Source organism: Leptopilina boulardi, unplaced genomic scaffold, assembly GCF_019393585.1.
Source record: "Leptopilina boulardi isolate dan_hultmark-lab unplaced genomic scaffold, ZJU_Lbou_2.1 LbouV2_122, whole genome shotgun sequence".
Classification (NCBI taxonomy): domain Eukaryota; kingdom Metazoa; phylum Arthropoda; class Insecta; order Hymenoptera; family Figitidae; genus Leptopilina; species Leptopilina boulardi.
This window is the reverse complement of record NW_026137666.1, coordinates 421,486-438,720: the sequence shown is the minus strand read 5'-3', so window position 1 is coordinate 438,720 and position 17,235 is coordinate 421,486. Positions and strand designations below refer to the sequence as shown.

The 17,235-nt window shown below is 30.7% G+C and overlaps 1 protein-coding gene across 3 annotated transcripts in view; it reads left to right on the top strand.

Moving 5' to 3' along the window:
- Nucleotides 1–17,235, top strand: part of LOC127287511 (uncharacterized) — a 404,468-nt gene that overhangs the window by 272,269 nt on the left and 114,964 nt on the right. For all 3 annotated transcript variants that reach the window (XM_051314503.1, XM_051314508.1, XM_051314514.1), the window contains 2 exons: nucleotides 9,375–9,514; nucleotides 14,180–14,329. In XM_051314503.1, coding sequence (XP_051170460.1) covers nucleotides 9,375–9,514; nucleotides 14,180–14,329 — 290 coding nt within the window. The remainder of the gene's footprint in view (nucleotides 1–9,374; nucleotides 9,515–14,179; nucleotides 14,330–17,235) is intronic.

Genomic DNA, 17,235 nt, shown 5'->3' with positions numbered 1-17,235 from the left:
TGTTATTCAAACGCTTTATATGTTATTTTTCGTTTTAGTCACTTAGTTAGAAATATCTTTATCAAAGACAACAAAGTCTCCTTGGGTAAGAGATGCAACGTTTACAATTTGTATATAACCTGAAAAGACTGATTTTATATTTAAAAATAGATCTTACTTTTAATTTATTTGTTTTTGGACTTTAATGTGACACAATTGCAAATCACTGAGTTCTTTTTGTTAATATATTCCTTGTGTTTTTTTTTACATAATTTGTAATTGAATTCGTGAATGATATAATAATTTGTTTGGAATTTTTCACAGGCAGAATTTTGGCAAACACGTACTAATTTCGGTCCTAGATAATAATCTTGTAAAAATATAAGTTTATTTCATCATTTTAAAAACAGTGTTGTTAATTTAAATATATATTGAATTAAAAGTATACAAGAATATATTTGTTTTGAAACGTGTTTTATTACGTTGTAATAAAATTTTCGTAAGTTTTTGATGTGAAGTCACAATGAGCAGAAACTATGAAAGTGGACATCAAAAAAGAAAACGAAAAGAAGAACGTGAAGAGTCTATAAAAAAGTTGCCTAAAATAACAGATTTTCTAAAAAATCCGCCAACCTTTATAAATATAAATTAATGACGACGTATACTGTAATATTTAAAAATCTTATTTTTTCTTGACTTACTTTTTTCAATAGGAATCATCAAATAGCAGCAATGATTCACATGCATCGAATGTTATTGCTATAGATCCTGAAATTTGTGAAAATATAAATGACTCATTGTCCAACAAAAATGAAATTCAGGATAGTAAAGAAAGTTCCCAACTCGAAAATTTGGAAAATTCTCAGCTCAGCATTTCTTCACTTTTAAATCCTCTTCAGAATGAGTCTCTTGTCAGTGTTGAAAAAGTGGAATCTTTGCATAATGTTCAATGTGCAGATGTTGGTCTGTGGACCCAATTGTCTCCTACTGATATTGAATATTGGGTGAAAAAAGGACCTTTGGAATGTCAACATTGGAATGGACCATTTGAAAAATCCAAACACGAATTTCCTAATGCAACTCGTTACTGTCCGAAAAGTATATTTCAAGGAAAGAAGGTCAACGGCGAAAAATATAACAGAGACTGGTTGGTTTTCTCTCCTGCCACTGGAAACATTTATTGCTTTGTGTGCAAATTGTTTACTATGTCTTGTACTGGATTGACTGTTGGCTTTTCGGACTGGAGGAATTCAAAAATTAACGTTGAAAACCACGAAAATTCTAAAAACCACAGGGAAAATTTGGTGAAATTTTTAGAAAGAAATCGGGACAATTTGTGTTTGAAGTTCGAATACCAAATAAGTAAAGAACAAAAATATTAGAAAGAAGTTTTACGTCGTGTAATCGCAGTTGTGTGCACTTTATCAGAACGTGGTTTGTCATTCAGAGGAACCGAAGAAAAATTTGGCTCGCCAAGCAATGGAAATTTTTTAGGTCTTCTAGAATTAATTGCTTTGTTCGATCCTTTCCTTGCCAATCACATTAAACAATACGGAAATTCTGGTTCTGGACATACATCGTATTTATCAAAGAGAACATGTGATGAAATTGTTCATTTGCTGGCTGTCGAGGTTAGAAAATCAATTTTACATGATGTGAAAGTTGCAGGATATTTTAGTATATCTGTGGATTCAACTCGAGATTTATCACACGTTGATCAAACCACTCTTATCATTCGATATGTTTCGCCAGCTACTGGAAAACCAGTTGAGAGATTTTTGACATATCTAAATATTGACACCCATACCATTGATTTCAGTAAGTGTAGAGGGCAATCTCATGATAATGCTGCTAACATGTCTGGTAAAAACAAAGGCATGCAAAGAAAAATTCGTGATATAAATGACTACGCCTTGTATGTTCCTTGCGCTGGTCATTCCCTGAATCTTGTTGGTCGTGCATCAGTTGATAGTTGTTTAGCAGCTGTTCGTTTTTTTGCTATTGTTCAGGAACTTTACCTATTTTTTTCAGCATCTACGAAACGATGGTCGTTACTGAATGATACTATGAAAAATAATGATAAAACTCTACATCTTCAACGACTTTCGGATACACGTTGCAATGCCCACGCAAAATCTGTTGCAGCTATAATTACAAGTTACGATGAAATTGTTGAAACGCTGTATGAAATTATCGAAGATAATCAAGAGACGGGGGATTGTAGAAATGAAGCAGTCGGAATCGTTGGAAAAATGGAAGAATTTGAATTCATTTTTATGTTAGAATTTTGGCATAAAATTTTAAATGAATTTGAGAAAACTTCAAAGTCCCTACAGAATTCAAAAGTCACAATAAGTACAACTTCAAACTTATACTCTTCTCTGGCTCAATTGGTGCAAACTTTTCGTGATAACTTTGATAATATTGAATCGGCGGCAAAAGAAAAACTCCCTGATGTAGATTACAAATCTGCGACAACAAGAAGAAGGAAAAGAAAGAAATAAGTTAATGATGGGAATGCTATAGATGCTGACGAAACTCTTTCTCCACGAGATAAATTCCGGATTCAGTCGTTTTATCCAATGTTCGATGCACTTAGCACCAATTTAGAAAAACGATCTAAAATTTACAGTGAAATTTCAGAAATGTTCTCATGTTTTACTGATTTATATGCTAGTCTGAGCGATATTCAAAAAGGTATAGATTCATTGAAAGAGAAATACTCGGAGGATGTGCAAGAAGATTTCGCTCATGAACTAGATCATTTTCATTTGTTTGTAAAAAAACATCATTCGGAAAAAAGAAACATATCTCTTGAAATGCTTTATGAAATCATTGTTTGTGACAAAATAGAAGTTGCTTTTCCAAACGTTGAAGCTATTCTACGCTTGTTTTTGAGTCTCATGGTAACTAACTGTACCGGCGAAAGATCGTTTTCCAAATTAAGGCGAATTAAAAACTATTTGCGCACTACCATGTCTCAAGAAAGACTCACAGATTTGACAATTTTATGTATGGAGTACGACATACTCCGAAGTTTAAATTTCGATATATACATGCAGGTATATATTCGAGTTTATATTCGTGTATAACTTTTTAAAAAATCGGAATTTCTTCAAAATATTTTACACGCGTATTTTTGACATTAAAAAGATTAAAAAAATGTAAAAAAAATCGAAAACAAAATTTTTTTTCAAACGCTGAGGTTGTGTTGGTGACAGCTTGAACTACTTTTCCGTCTTCTATAGAGCAAAAGATTTGTTACTCAATAGAATAAGTCACTCCATTTAAAATTATTTTACTTGCTTTTAAACGTTTTATCTTCTTTTTAATATTTTGTACATCATTTAAAATTTTTTCCTTAGTTTTTTGCACGTAATGGAATAAAATTGGTAAACAGGAATTGGAAAATGAAAGTTTTTCATTTTTCATACTGTTATTTTCTCATATGTATGTACTTATAATGAAGAGAGGTACCATGGATACAGTTTAAATGAGAATTCCAATAATTCTTAACTCCTTGAGTGTCAGACTCAAATACAAAAATCTGACCACGAGTGTCGAGAAAAATATTTTCAAAAATCATACATATTCGCTTCAAACTCGTTACCCGGAGGTTTTGAATTTTAAAAAACTAACAACGGATTCGTAATCAGCGACCTCGAAAACCTCCGAGTAACCAATTTCAGGAGAGAAATAATGGTAAGAAAAGGTAGAAATGAGATTGTGGTCTAAGGCGTGACGCGTCACTGATGGCCACTTTTGTCGTGACGCCTATATTTGGGTTCTAAAAACTTAAAGAATGGTCAAAAAAATAAAACTATAATTTTTGACCCTTTTAGAAGTTAATGTCTAAAAAAAATTAATATTTTAAATATCATTTTTAATGATTCTTAATCCTTCGTTTGTTAACGTTTTTTCGGCACCTTCCGTCTGTAAACGTGGGTCATTAACTTCCCACTGTGTTATTAATGTGTTAATGTGCTCAACAAAATTCATAGTACTTTTTACAACCCTCAAATTCTTACATTAATCATAAAAATGTTAAAAAAATTATTGTTGCATTTATTTTTTATAAACAAATGGAGAAAATAAACACTAAAAAAATTTTGGCTGGGACACAAATGACCCACCTTTACACACGAAGGGTTAAGAATCTCTCGCATAGATTTTCAAAAATTTTAATTTTTTTAGAAGAAAAATATAAGTTAAAACATCATTGCACTTTCCTATTAAATATGTATCTCCTTTCACAATTTTAAGTATTTTTCATTGTCAAATTTTTTCCACACTTTTAAATGATTCTTTAGAATCTCTCGCATGGATTTTCAAAAATATTAATTTTTTCAAGAAATAAAAATTCTAAAATCGTCAAAAATAAAAATTTTATTTTTTTGACCCTCACCAAAATTGAGGGTGATACTTCCCTTTAAATTTTTGTTTATTTGTGACTCAAAATTTACAATTTACATTGGTATTGAAACGATATTGCCAAAGGGACAACATTTGATAATTTTATGACGGTCGTCCCAGGTACATTTCAGGTCCAGTCTAAAGTCTAGCGAATGTACACAGCCCGAGGGGTTTTTCACTCTAGAATATAACGATTTTAGTGCTAAGAATATTTTCAGAATTATTTGTCGAACAAACGAAGAATGAAGAGTAAATCACGAATAATATTTCAATCCAAAAATTTGAGGAGTTTTGATTTACACCATCTATAATTAACAAATCAGGTGAAATAACAAGAGAATCCAAGGGAATTTTAGGAGTAACGAAGGAATAGTGCAGTATAGCGTACGAATACTGTGAGAACCGCCAAGAATTTTTGAGAATATCGGGAATACCTGGGAATAACTGAAAAATATAATTTTTTATTAGAAAATTTTGTGAGTAACAAATTATAACTTCAGAATAATTAGTGTACAGTAAAACTTAATTTCTGTTTTTATACAACAAAGTTTTCAAACAAAAAGTTCCAAAAAAAATTTCTCAATTATTATATTTTAATGTAAAAGATAAAATTGCAATTTTTGCCTTTAATTTATTTTAATTCAATAAAACGTTTATAATATTATGATATCTGTAATAACATGAGTATATCAAATAATATTAGGTGTATTCTGATTTTTAGTATGACAAAGATTAATTTCCTGTGAAAACGTGTCTGCCATATTGGATGTGCCATTTTGAATATTTAAAATCTGACTTCAGATTCGTAATCAGAGATCCCAAAAACCCTCGAGTAACAAGTTTCAATCGAATTCGATGAACTTTTCAAAAACGTGTCCGCATATTGGTTTTTTGGGGTTATGTCAAAACCCCAATTTCATGGGGTTAAATGGACCTCGGATTCGAATTCAGCGACCCAAAAAACATAAAGTATACATAGTCAGATCCCCAGATCAAAACTTGTTTTTGTATGTGGCTGTGTTATTAACAATTATCAATTATTAATTATAATTAAATATATAATTATATTATATATCATCCCTCACAACACAAGGATATTCAGGATATCCCTGGGACGTCCTGGGGATATCCATTTGCTTTTGGCGATTCGGATATCCCTAAGATATTCTCTGGATATCCATGGACATCTCTAAGATATCCCAGGGATATCCAAACCGCCGAAAACAAATCGATATCCCCAGGACGTCCCAAGGATATCCTGAATATCCTTTTGTTGTGAGGGATTATATTCATTACTATTTACTCGATTTATGTTTAACAAGTTGCTTCAGCTGCAAGAAATGATTAAATTTTGCTTCAATTCTGTGCAATATACAGCGAACAGAATCTGAGAATCGACGGGAATACATAAGAGTATGAGGGAGTATCAGGGAGTACCGTGCTGTTTAGAGAGATTCCGCGCGAATACGAGTTGAAATACTGCATAAACGTCGACTTACTTTTAGAATTCATCGAGCTATTTTACAGTTGCTAGAATAAAATGAAATATCGTGAAACACTGCATTTAAGTTATTCTGGACAGTGAAGTCACTTGCATTTATCCAGAATCTTCATGAAATCAAATAACGTACTCGCAAGTATTCTAGAGTGAAAAACCCCTCGACACAGCCTGTTAGTAACTCGTAAGAGCTGATGACAGAAAGATCTAACTACTTGTCAAGTATTGTTTAATGCCTTTCAACCTATACCTATGTATTTTTTATTCAGAAGTTAGTACAAATAAAGTGCTTCGCACAAGTGTTCGAATATATGTACTCTAATAATAATGCCCTAGCGGATGGGTTCAACGCTATTTGAACGGAATAACGTTGAAACACCGTTGGGAACACAACGGTCACTAAAAATGTTATTTAAAAAATAAAATATGATAAAGTATTTATTGGTATTTGTAGAAAAAGTGTTCATGAGTAATTTACGACCTTACTTGTATCAATTTAATACGAAATAAGTGAAATAAAAGATAAAATATGGAGCACTGTTATATCAGGGTTTTCTGTCAAATTTTTATATAATTCAATGAAAAGTGTTTTAGATATGATTTTTTAATAATAAAAAAGCAGTGAAAAAGTATAAATTTATTATTTTAAAGCATTTGAAAGGGTAATAAATAGTGAAAATTAATGTGTTTATTGTGTACTATTTGTGTGTATAGGACAACGTTTATCGACAGCAAGTTACAGGTTACATCGGTGAACGCTAGATGGCAGCACAGTAAACAATTAATAAGACTTTGACAAGAAAAATATTTAACCCAGTGAACGTCGATGATGCATCTAGAGACAAATAAAAAAAAATGCTAAAGACTTATTGAATATTTTTAAAAAATGTTACTAGGGGGTTTTCGGGGTCGCTAATTACAAATTTGAAAACATTTCGAAAATTCAAAATACCAAATAAAATATAACAAAATAGAAAAAAATTAAAACATAATCAAATTCTCCATCAGCTTGCTACTCGGGGGTTTTTGGGTTTGCTGATTACGAATATAATAACAGATTTCCAAAAATCAAAATGGCGGATCCAATATGGCGGATCAAAACAATTAAACAATAATTGAATTTATTATATTCGTAATCAGCAAACCCAAAAAAAATTGTTTACTGTGCTGCCATCTAGCGTTCACCGATGTAACCTGTAACTTGCTGTCGATAAACGTTGTCCTATACACACAAATAGTACACAATAAACACATTAATTTTCACTATTTATTACCCTTTCAAATGCTTTAAAATAATAAATTTATACTTTTTCACTGCTTTTTTATTATTAAAAAATCATATCTAAAACACTTTTCATTGAATTATATAAAAATTTGACAGAAAACCCTGATATAACAGTGCTCCATATTTTATCTTTTATTTCACTTATTTCGTATTAAATTGATACAAATAAGGTCGTAAATTACTCATGAACACTTTTTCTACAAATACCAATAAATACTTTATCATATTTTATTTTTTAAATAACATTTTTAGTGACCGTTGTGTTCCCAACGGTGTTTCAACGTTATTCCGTTCAAATCGCGTTGAACCCATCCGCTAGGGTGTATTCACCTTCATCTATTACTTTTTTCTATACTTCTATAAATATTCTAACAATTTAATTTAAAAAAAGTAAATTTTATAATTCAAAGTTACATAAAAGTTACTTTAATAAGTAAAGATGACAAATTATAGAATAGAATTATGATGAAATTAATATTTTATTGTACGAAAACTTGAATTAGTTATAATATAATACGCATCGATGAAAAGCATTGTAAATTTAAACATATTATTGCTTCCTCATAAAGGAAGCATTGTAATACCAAAATTTTTCGAACTTGATTTTTTGATGTATCTTTATATCTTTCCACCTCAGGAATCCAAAAATCACATTTTTAAAAAATGTCGTTCCGTGTGTGGGTGTGTATATATATATACACTAAATTTTCTTAAATATCTCCAAAACTATAAGAGCTAAGGGAATAAATTTTTTTAAATTGTAGGTCTCACTGGCGGACAAATAATGAGAGTACTTTGAGCCATGTTAATACAGATAAACTATTTTTTTTTTGCATTTTAAAATTTTTCAAAAATCGTTTTTTGCCCATAACTTTAAAAAAATGTTAGGTAGAGTTTTTAAAGCCGCATCTTTTGAGCTATTAGCGAACGTTTATTTGAAATTTTATCCACAGTTATTGAATTTTTAAAAATTAGAGAAAAACGTTTTTTGCCCATAACTTAAAAAAATGTATTGACACCATTAGTATTACAGTAATACCCCGGACTTACGCGATAGGGGGGACCGAGCGAAGACCGTGTAAGTCGAATTCGCGTAAATCGGGGTTTAAGTTTTCATATCAAATAAGTGCAATAATTTAGAATTTAGAAGATATATGTTTAATAAAATATCAAGTAATAAAACTATTTAACTTTTTATGAAAAAAAACAACGAAAAAAATAACAATAAATTATTTATTAATTAATTACGAGTTAATTCGCGCGACCATAAAAAACCGCGTATCTCCGAATTCGCGTAAAACGGGGTAGCGGGTTTTACTGTGTTTTACTATTTATTGCTTTATTATTATTATTATTTTTGCGCGCTAGAGACACGCAGCGCCGCACAAAAAACGCGATAACTTTTTTGCTAATTGCGTTCCACGAAATTTTAAAACGGTTTTCGAATCCTTATGAAATTCCCTTTACACTAAACTTTGCATCAACTTTCTACGACAACGAGAACATGGTTTATTTTTTAAATAAACAATTAATTTTTCAATAACAATTATTAAAAATCAAAAATTTTTAATTTTCAAATTTTCATCTAAAACTGTATCATTTTCTGTGCAAGTATACCAATTTTTATAAAGATCCGCTCACTTAGTTCTAAGATATTTATTTTTTAACTTAAGACTACAAAAAACTTCAATTGTTTACAACTTTGAGAAAATTAATTTTTTTGAAAAATACTTTATGGCAGTTTTTCAATTCATAATAATGTTTTAATTTTCTATATTTCCAACCAAATACAGTACATCTTTAATTTAAGTGATCCACTTCAGGAATTTTTAATCATATGTTTAAAAATATTATGAACAACTTAGAGAATATTTAAAAACGACTTAATTGATCTATTATTGAACCTTTTATTGTGAAATATTACGAAGTTATTGATGTTAAAAATGTATCTCTGCAAACGCCCAAAAAATAAAATATAACACCTTTTTAAAATTATTATAATACTAAATAAGTTACCATAAATTGATAACAAAAAATCTCCATGGGGAAGCAAAGTGTTCATTATATGAACACAAAAAGTTCATTCTTCAACTTAGCAGCGGTTTTTTTAGTTAGTTGGATATTTATTAATTTTATAAATTATATTTATAATTTTAACCAATATTTATACCTATGTCTAATGAACTATTTTTATACTAGTATGGTGACGCAATGACCAACATCGTGGTTGTACAATTTTCTGACTATGTGCAAACAGCAAAGGACAAAAGATTTAATCTCACTTGTCTTTTTCGAGGCCCAGACGAAACTGTAGTTACATCAGATTACATCGGAGCAGGGTAAATATACATATAAATACTTAAATATAATAGTAATATCATTATAAATTAAAATTTTTAAGATTGATGGACTTACTTGATAAAGAAGATCAATCGAAATTTTTTGAGCTTTTCATGTTAGGGTCATGGTAACATTTATGTGTAAGCTTACACTAACTATACATGTAAGGTTACTATGTCCTTAAGAAGCGAGGAATAGAGAGAGAAATTGAAATTTTGCATATATATTAAGCATCAGTTGATCATTTTCAATTATTCTGAATAGGCGAATTTACGTTTTTACCCAATTCTCCAGTAAACATCTAAATATCAAAAAAATGAATTCTTTTCTATTCCCAGTACAGATTAGTCAATAGAAAAGAATTGAAACTTCTAATTTTTCTTAATGCGCAAAGTTATTTATTTTTAAACTTTTTGGAAGCGAATAGAAAAAAAATTAAATGTTTGGAGAGTAAATTTTAAATGTATATTCCTTTCAATCGCCAGCTTCAAAATTTCCAAAGCGTATTGAAAGGAATATGAAATTTAAAGAGTAATGTAGATGTGGTTATTTCTATAAATTGACTATATGTCAGGCCATTTGGAATGCATTTAGAGGAATAGAAAATGTAAAGAATAAATGAGGCATTTCTATGATTTACAGTTGACTGCATCAGGTTGTTAAATTTTTTTGTAAATGGTAGTTCGGGATGCCAGGAAGTCAGTTTAATAGGTTTTAAAATTTTAAAACAATGCCCTACCCCTCTAATCATCATAAAACTAGTAAAAAGTGAGAAAAAACAGGTTTTTCGTGAAAAAAATACGTGGTACTTATGTATTGACTAATACCTTCAATTTATTTTGTAAATAGTAGTTAGGAATGCCAGGAAGTTAGTTCAACAGGTTTTAAAATTTAAAAAAATGCTCCAACTCTCATAACAGCATAAAACCAGCAAAAATTAAAAAAATCATCTTTGTCGTGAAGAAAAAATACATAGAAGTGATATTTTGTTTATTATCCTTCACTGTTACTTATTGATGCTGTACTCGCTGTGGAATTTGTGTTGTTTTTAGTGACGGTGTTGCTACATATTGACAAAAATGAAATGACAAATGTAGCCTAAATCTGTCAATCGTTTCTTTAGGTGTAACAAAATCAGTTTGTGTGTCTCAAAGCTTGATTGAGTTCAAGGTAACACATTTTATTCTTAGAAACATTGCGATAAATGAAAATGTAAAATTTCTTGGAACAAAAAATGAAGAATGAAATGTGAACTTACTTTGAACTTCAATCAAGCTTTGACACCCACAAACTGACTTTGTTACATTCAAAGAAACGACTGACAGATTTAAGCAACATTATTTCAATTTTTACTGGTTTTATGCTTTTTCAGGAGTGTGGCATTTCTTTTTAAGTTTCTGGCATTCCGCAATACCATTTACAAAAAAAATTTGAAGGTACTAGTCAATATATAAGTATCACGTATTTTTTTCTCGAAAAACATGATGTTTTCAATTTCTACTGGTTTTATGCTGTTTTAAAGGGTGGGTCATTTGTTTTCAATTTTAAAAATTGTTGAATTCAATTCTTGGCACCTTGAACTACCAATTACAAAAAAAATAATCAGAGGTGCTCGACAATTTTGATAAAACATCATTCCGACCAGTCGTGATTACCAGCATATCGCGTTGCTGTGGAAAGGGTTGAAAAAAAATCTTTTCGCCAAAAGCAGATTTTTTAAAAATTTGTCAAAAATATATGTTAAAGGGGACAATATAAGGTGACCATAAAAATGACTCCAAAATTTTTTTTTTAATTTCAAAATTAAAATTTTTTGACTTTTTTTCAAATTTTTTTTTCTAATTTGTCTTACTTATGTTTATAACGTATTTAAATTTTATTAAAATCCTCTTAATATTTTTCGAGAAAAATGAGTTTTTTATTTTTCTTTCCCCCTCCAAAACACCCATAAAAATTTGAATTATGGGTTCATACTTTCAGAATTTTATACTCACATGAGTAGCAATATATAGTGCAAATATTATTTTAATATATGCGGAGGCAACTTTTGCATACTTTCCCACACAGCACCGATAATTCCCCGAAGATTCATTGAATGTTAAAAGGTTAACTTGGGAGTATTGAAGCGCTGGGTTCAGAAAAAAATTATTAAAATATTAAAATGTCCCCATGTGAGTACCAAGATAGCACGTAAGCTTGCAGCAATCTTGCGGCAAGTTTACTGTAAGCTTCAAATGTCACACTTGACCCAAGCTTGCATGGTAAGCTTACCGAAAGATTGCAGTGTAAGATTACTGCAAGATTGCTCAATAATATTATCGCAAGATTGCTCAGTAAGCTTGTCGCAAGGTTGGTGCAAGATTGACAAATACCCTTGTCAATCAGCACAAAAGATTGCAGCAAGCTTGCGGAATATAATAAAAAAATTTTTGGAGGGAGGAAATTTATTTTTGTATTTACATTGAGCACCAGTTCCTGGAAGGTCAAAAAAATTTACTGCTTAGCCGTAAGTGCTTGTGATTGCAAGTGCGCATAGTGCTCATTTTCAATGCAAACTTCTTTGCTGATTGGGCAAGGTTATTGTCAACCTTGCACCAACCTTGCCACAAGTTTATCGTGCAAGCTTACTGTGCAAGCTAGTGATAATCTTATTATGCAATCTTACAGTAACCTTACACTGCAGTCTTTCGGTAAGCTTATCATGCAATCTTGCGATAATCTTACACTGCAATCTTTCGGCAAGCTTACCATGCAAGCTTGGTGGGACATTTGAAGCTTGAGCAAGCTTGCCGTACAAGGTTGGCAATATTGCGCGGCAAGCTTGCCTCAAGCTTACGTGCTGTCTGAGTAAATTGTTTAACGCGAAAGTTGACTGAATATGTAAATTACATTTTTGTTATATACGATAATGTATATAACTTTTGAAGATTGCAAGCAATAATATGTTGATTTTTTTGTAAACCCCAGCAGTGGGATTACTAATAGCGCTAGTCGTTATTTAGCGCTTTTCGTTATTTAGAATTAAAAACTTACATATTTTTAGTGAAATTCATGTCAATTTCCTAAAATATTTTATCTACGTAGCAAACAAATACAACAAGAAGGTGGAATCAATTCTCCAACTTCATGTTTCCCAACTGTTAGTTTCAAATAAAATAATTAACTAGTGAGGAAATAAATTATACTTTAATATTACAAATAACCTATTAAGTAGTAAGATATTGTGTTGTTTTAGGTATAATCCATATTTATTGTTATTTAATACACATTAGCTTTCGCCCATCTACGTGGGCCTCTTCAGATATCATTTTAACAATGTGGATTTTTTCTTCTCATGTAACACATATTTTAAAAAACGTTGTTATGTAAAAAGAATTTTTTAAAAATTTTTTGTGATGAATATTGTTATATTGATTGACATTGTTAACATTGGTAATGGTAATGGTTAACATTACTTAACATTGTTGACATTAACATTGTTATAATGATATCTGAAGAGGCCCAGCGTAGATGGGCGAAAGCTAATGTGTATTAAATAACAATAAATATGGATTATACCTAAAACAACACAACATCTTACTACTATATAAAAAATCCAAAAAATTTCAACATCTTTACTACAATAACCTATTAATAAATTTTTTAATTTAATTTAATAAATAAAAATTAAGAAAATTAATCTTATTGCAAGAATTAAAAATCATAATTGCATGAGATTTAAAATTAGGATATTCTTTACCAGCCTAAATTTAAAAATTGGTAAATTTTTTTAAATTAAATGAATTAATTATTTTTAAATTAAATTAATTTAAATTTTCATTTTTTGAAAAACTCTTTAACTCACAAAAAATGACCTATACATTTTTTTAGTGAACCCTTGCGTGAGAACAAAAATTCTATTTCTGAGGTTATATCTTCAAAATTTTTTAAATTAAATTTTTTTCCTTTTTTAGATAATGCCTAATAGAAATTTTTAATCCTATGAAAAAGATAATAAACATAAATGCAATAAATATTTAATTATTACTATAAAAAAGAAAAGTAAATAGTTTATTAATATTGGATAAAGTTAAATTAGTTTCTTGATTTTTTATAATGGTAGAAATTGGAAATAAAATTGTTAATATAATAATATTAATAATTATCGTTGCCTCGAATTGCCTATTTTATAACTTTTGAGATTTGAAGTGTTACACTTGAAAAATTTGTTAGACTTTTAGATACTTATTTTAATTGCTTCATTTCTTCATCGTAGGAAATCCTTATGAATTTGATACATTCTTGATTAAAAAAAAATTGTTAAATTATAAAATAAAGCAAATATGAGAAAAAAATACACAGAAAAACAATTGTACCAACCTAAATCTATCAAAATAATACAATTTTTTTAGTCACCCGATAGCAAGAAAATTTTTTAAAGTGAATGTAGCTTTGAATCGCTACGTAGCGAAATCTTCGTAGCGCTGTCGGTATTTACAATCCCACTCCAGCTTTATATTTAATAATGTAACAAATGTTCCTAATAAGACTGTGGCACGGAAGACTGATTCTCAAATTATTGACCCCTTTCCCCTAGTAATCTAAAGTTCTATGTATAATTAGAATTTTTTTTTCACTGTTGTATACATTTTGCCCCATCAGTAATAAAATGTTTCTATTTTCAGGAGATCAGGAGCACCAATACCAATCGAATATCTTCCAGCTGAAAACACATTAAATAATCGTGTTCGTTTATTAATTCTTTATCAAGGTAGACCAACTACAACAATTGCTGTTGGTGATCCATTGACTTTTAGACTAGAAGCTCAAGACGGGTAATAATTTTGATTTTTAAAACATAAATAGTTTAATAAGAATAATGGTTTTATTATTCGCTTGATATTTTATGTCATGAGTCGCAACATTGAGTTAATATTGCAACAATATTTTTACGTAATATTATCCTAGTGAATTGTGAAAACAGAGATTTGACTAAATTCGGTAAAGGTTTAGTCAAGGTTAGACATTAAATTCAAAAAAGTAATCAAAATATTGTAAAACAAGTTAAAAATGTGTCCATTTCATGACCATTTAGCTTCCTCATCATGATAAACACTTACCTATATATTATTAGTTTTAAACTACGATCAACTACGATGATTTACGAACTCGTTTAAATATGCCTAAAATCGGGACAAGATTCTTATACTCAGATTTAATTTTTTGGTTTAAATCGTTAAACGGCTATTTAAATTGCTTAACACTTCTGTCAACGATTAATTTGTCTGTACCAATCAGATCATCTAGATATACCACACTATTCGCTGTAAAATTTCATAAAACAAATTATGCAAATAACTCTTTGGTAGTTAGATTAAGTAGGGAGGCAAACGCTGTTTCTGACACGCTAAACTTTTTTGATCCTTCGTTACCTAGATTTATTTCCAGTCTACGACAACTACTATACAATTGATTTTGTCTTTGTTTTACATTAAACATCGTAGCTTAACTTAGCGTTACTCAACACACCTTATATGGGCATTTATATGACTATTTATATCACTATTATTAAGTACTTTGTACGAAATAGTTTATATGACTATTTATATCACTATTATTAAGTACTTTGTACGAAATAGTTTATTTCCCGGCTGAAAAAACTTGTACAAGAAAATGTACAAATTCTTGTACATGTTCATTAATGAACTTGTACATTTTCTTGTACATGTTCGAGTAATGTTCTTGAACAAGTTCAGCATCCGGAATTGAGACATGTTCTTGTACCAGAACTTGTACAAGATCCTGGACAAACTTGTACAAGAAAATGTACATGTTCTTGTACATATTTTTTGTGCAGGTTTCATGAACATTTTCTTGTACATGTTCATTTATGTCGTTTAAACTAAAAATTAAAAACTTTAAAGGCTGCGCAGTAGTTTTCTTAAGCCTTTACAGCTGCGCAATAATTTTTAGCATGCATAAGTGAAGAGTCTTAATAAATATAATTTATTAAAATTTCAAATTTTTTTCAAAAACATTTTTAAACAAATGTTTTTGTACAAGAACATAAACGTGTTCATGTAAAAGTACTTGAACATGAAACCTGCACAAAAAATATGTATAAGAACATGTACATTTTTTGTACAAGTATATTTTTTCTTATCCAGGATCTTATACAAATTCTGGTTCAAGAACATGTCTCAATGCCGGATGCTGAACTGGTTCAAGAATATTACTTGAACATGTACAAGAAAATGTACAAGTTCATTGATGAACATGTACAAGTTTTGTCAGCCGGGTTGAGCTCCCTAGAGTCCTGTCCTATTCCAAAAGTCCAGTAACTCTTCTACCGAGAGGTCTCGAATCCAATCTGGGTCGACAAAGGCATGACTCCAGCATTGATGTTTCACTGCAGCGTAAGCTGGACAGTGACATAAAATATGAGTCGAAGATTCCTCTTCTGCATCACACAATCTGCACCTAGGTGGAGGCCATGTTCTGTGAGCAGCCTGACCACTGCTCTTACTCTGATCTTGTTGAATTTTAGAAGGGACTCGGCAAAGCCCCTGTTGAGTTTTAATTCTAACAGAGCCTTGGCTGACTACCTACAGTAGTCTCCGCTCACTCTCTCTCATGGCATACCCAAACTAGTTTTGACTCTATAGTCGGATTACTCAAGGATATTAATTCTCTTGCCAGATTTTCGTTTTTCGAGGCAAATCATTGCGCAAGTCATTTCAGTGCAGACTTCTGCCTGCCAGACCGTGGTATAATTACCTAAAGATAATGTCACTTTAGTGGCATTGGACTTACAGTATACCCCCGATCCTGTGCCTCTTTCCATCTTAGATCCATCCGTATACCATATTTCACCTCCAAGTGGACAGCTCTTTTCCCAATCTTTTCTCAAAGGAATAATGGTCTTAAAGCGAGGATTTAATTTCACTCTTTTGACCATTCTATCCTGTCCCATATTGATTTCTGGAATCTTCTGTATAGAGGCCGGAAGTTTTTTTCCTATCTCTCCATTTCCCCTGTGCTTGAAATTTGCTCAATGTGAGAGCAGCCTTCTTAACCGTTAAGATGTGTAGGGGTTCTTCCGCTAGCAAGAAACATAACGCTGGAGTTGGCGTGGTTCTCATTGCGCCAGTAATCCCGCTAAACACCATTGCTTGTAGTTGTTCAAGTTTCAATTCCACCGTTTTCAACTGGCTTCTAATCAACCAAACAATTAATACATGCAGAAACCTTGGTAACAGGATCATACGATAGAGCCACTAAACCATATCCGGTTTTAGACACCAAGATGATCCAATTGCCCTTCTGAAAACCCAAAAAATAGTGCAAAACCTACTATACTTATACTCTAAGTGCTTTCTCCAGATCAGCTTCTTATCCAGAATCACTCCTAGATATTTAACCGAATCGGAAAAAGGCACTTTTTTCCCATAAAATATAGGATTTTTCACAGTGGGAACCTTGTATTTCCTAGTAAAGATTACAATATCCGTCTTGTCTGGATTAACAGAGAGGCCAGTTCGATCACTTGACGATCTCTAATGCTCTCTCTGTCAATTCTAAGAGTGTATCTAACGAGAGACATCTTACAATAATCAGGAAGTCATTCTCATAGCTCTGCGTATAAAATCCCTGATCATTAAGTTCTATGAATAACTCATCTGCAACTAAGCTCCACAAAAATTCCAATTATCACAAACTGCTCAAGGTAGCGATTTCAATT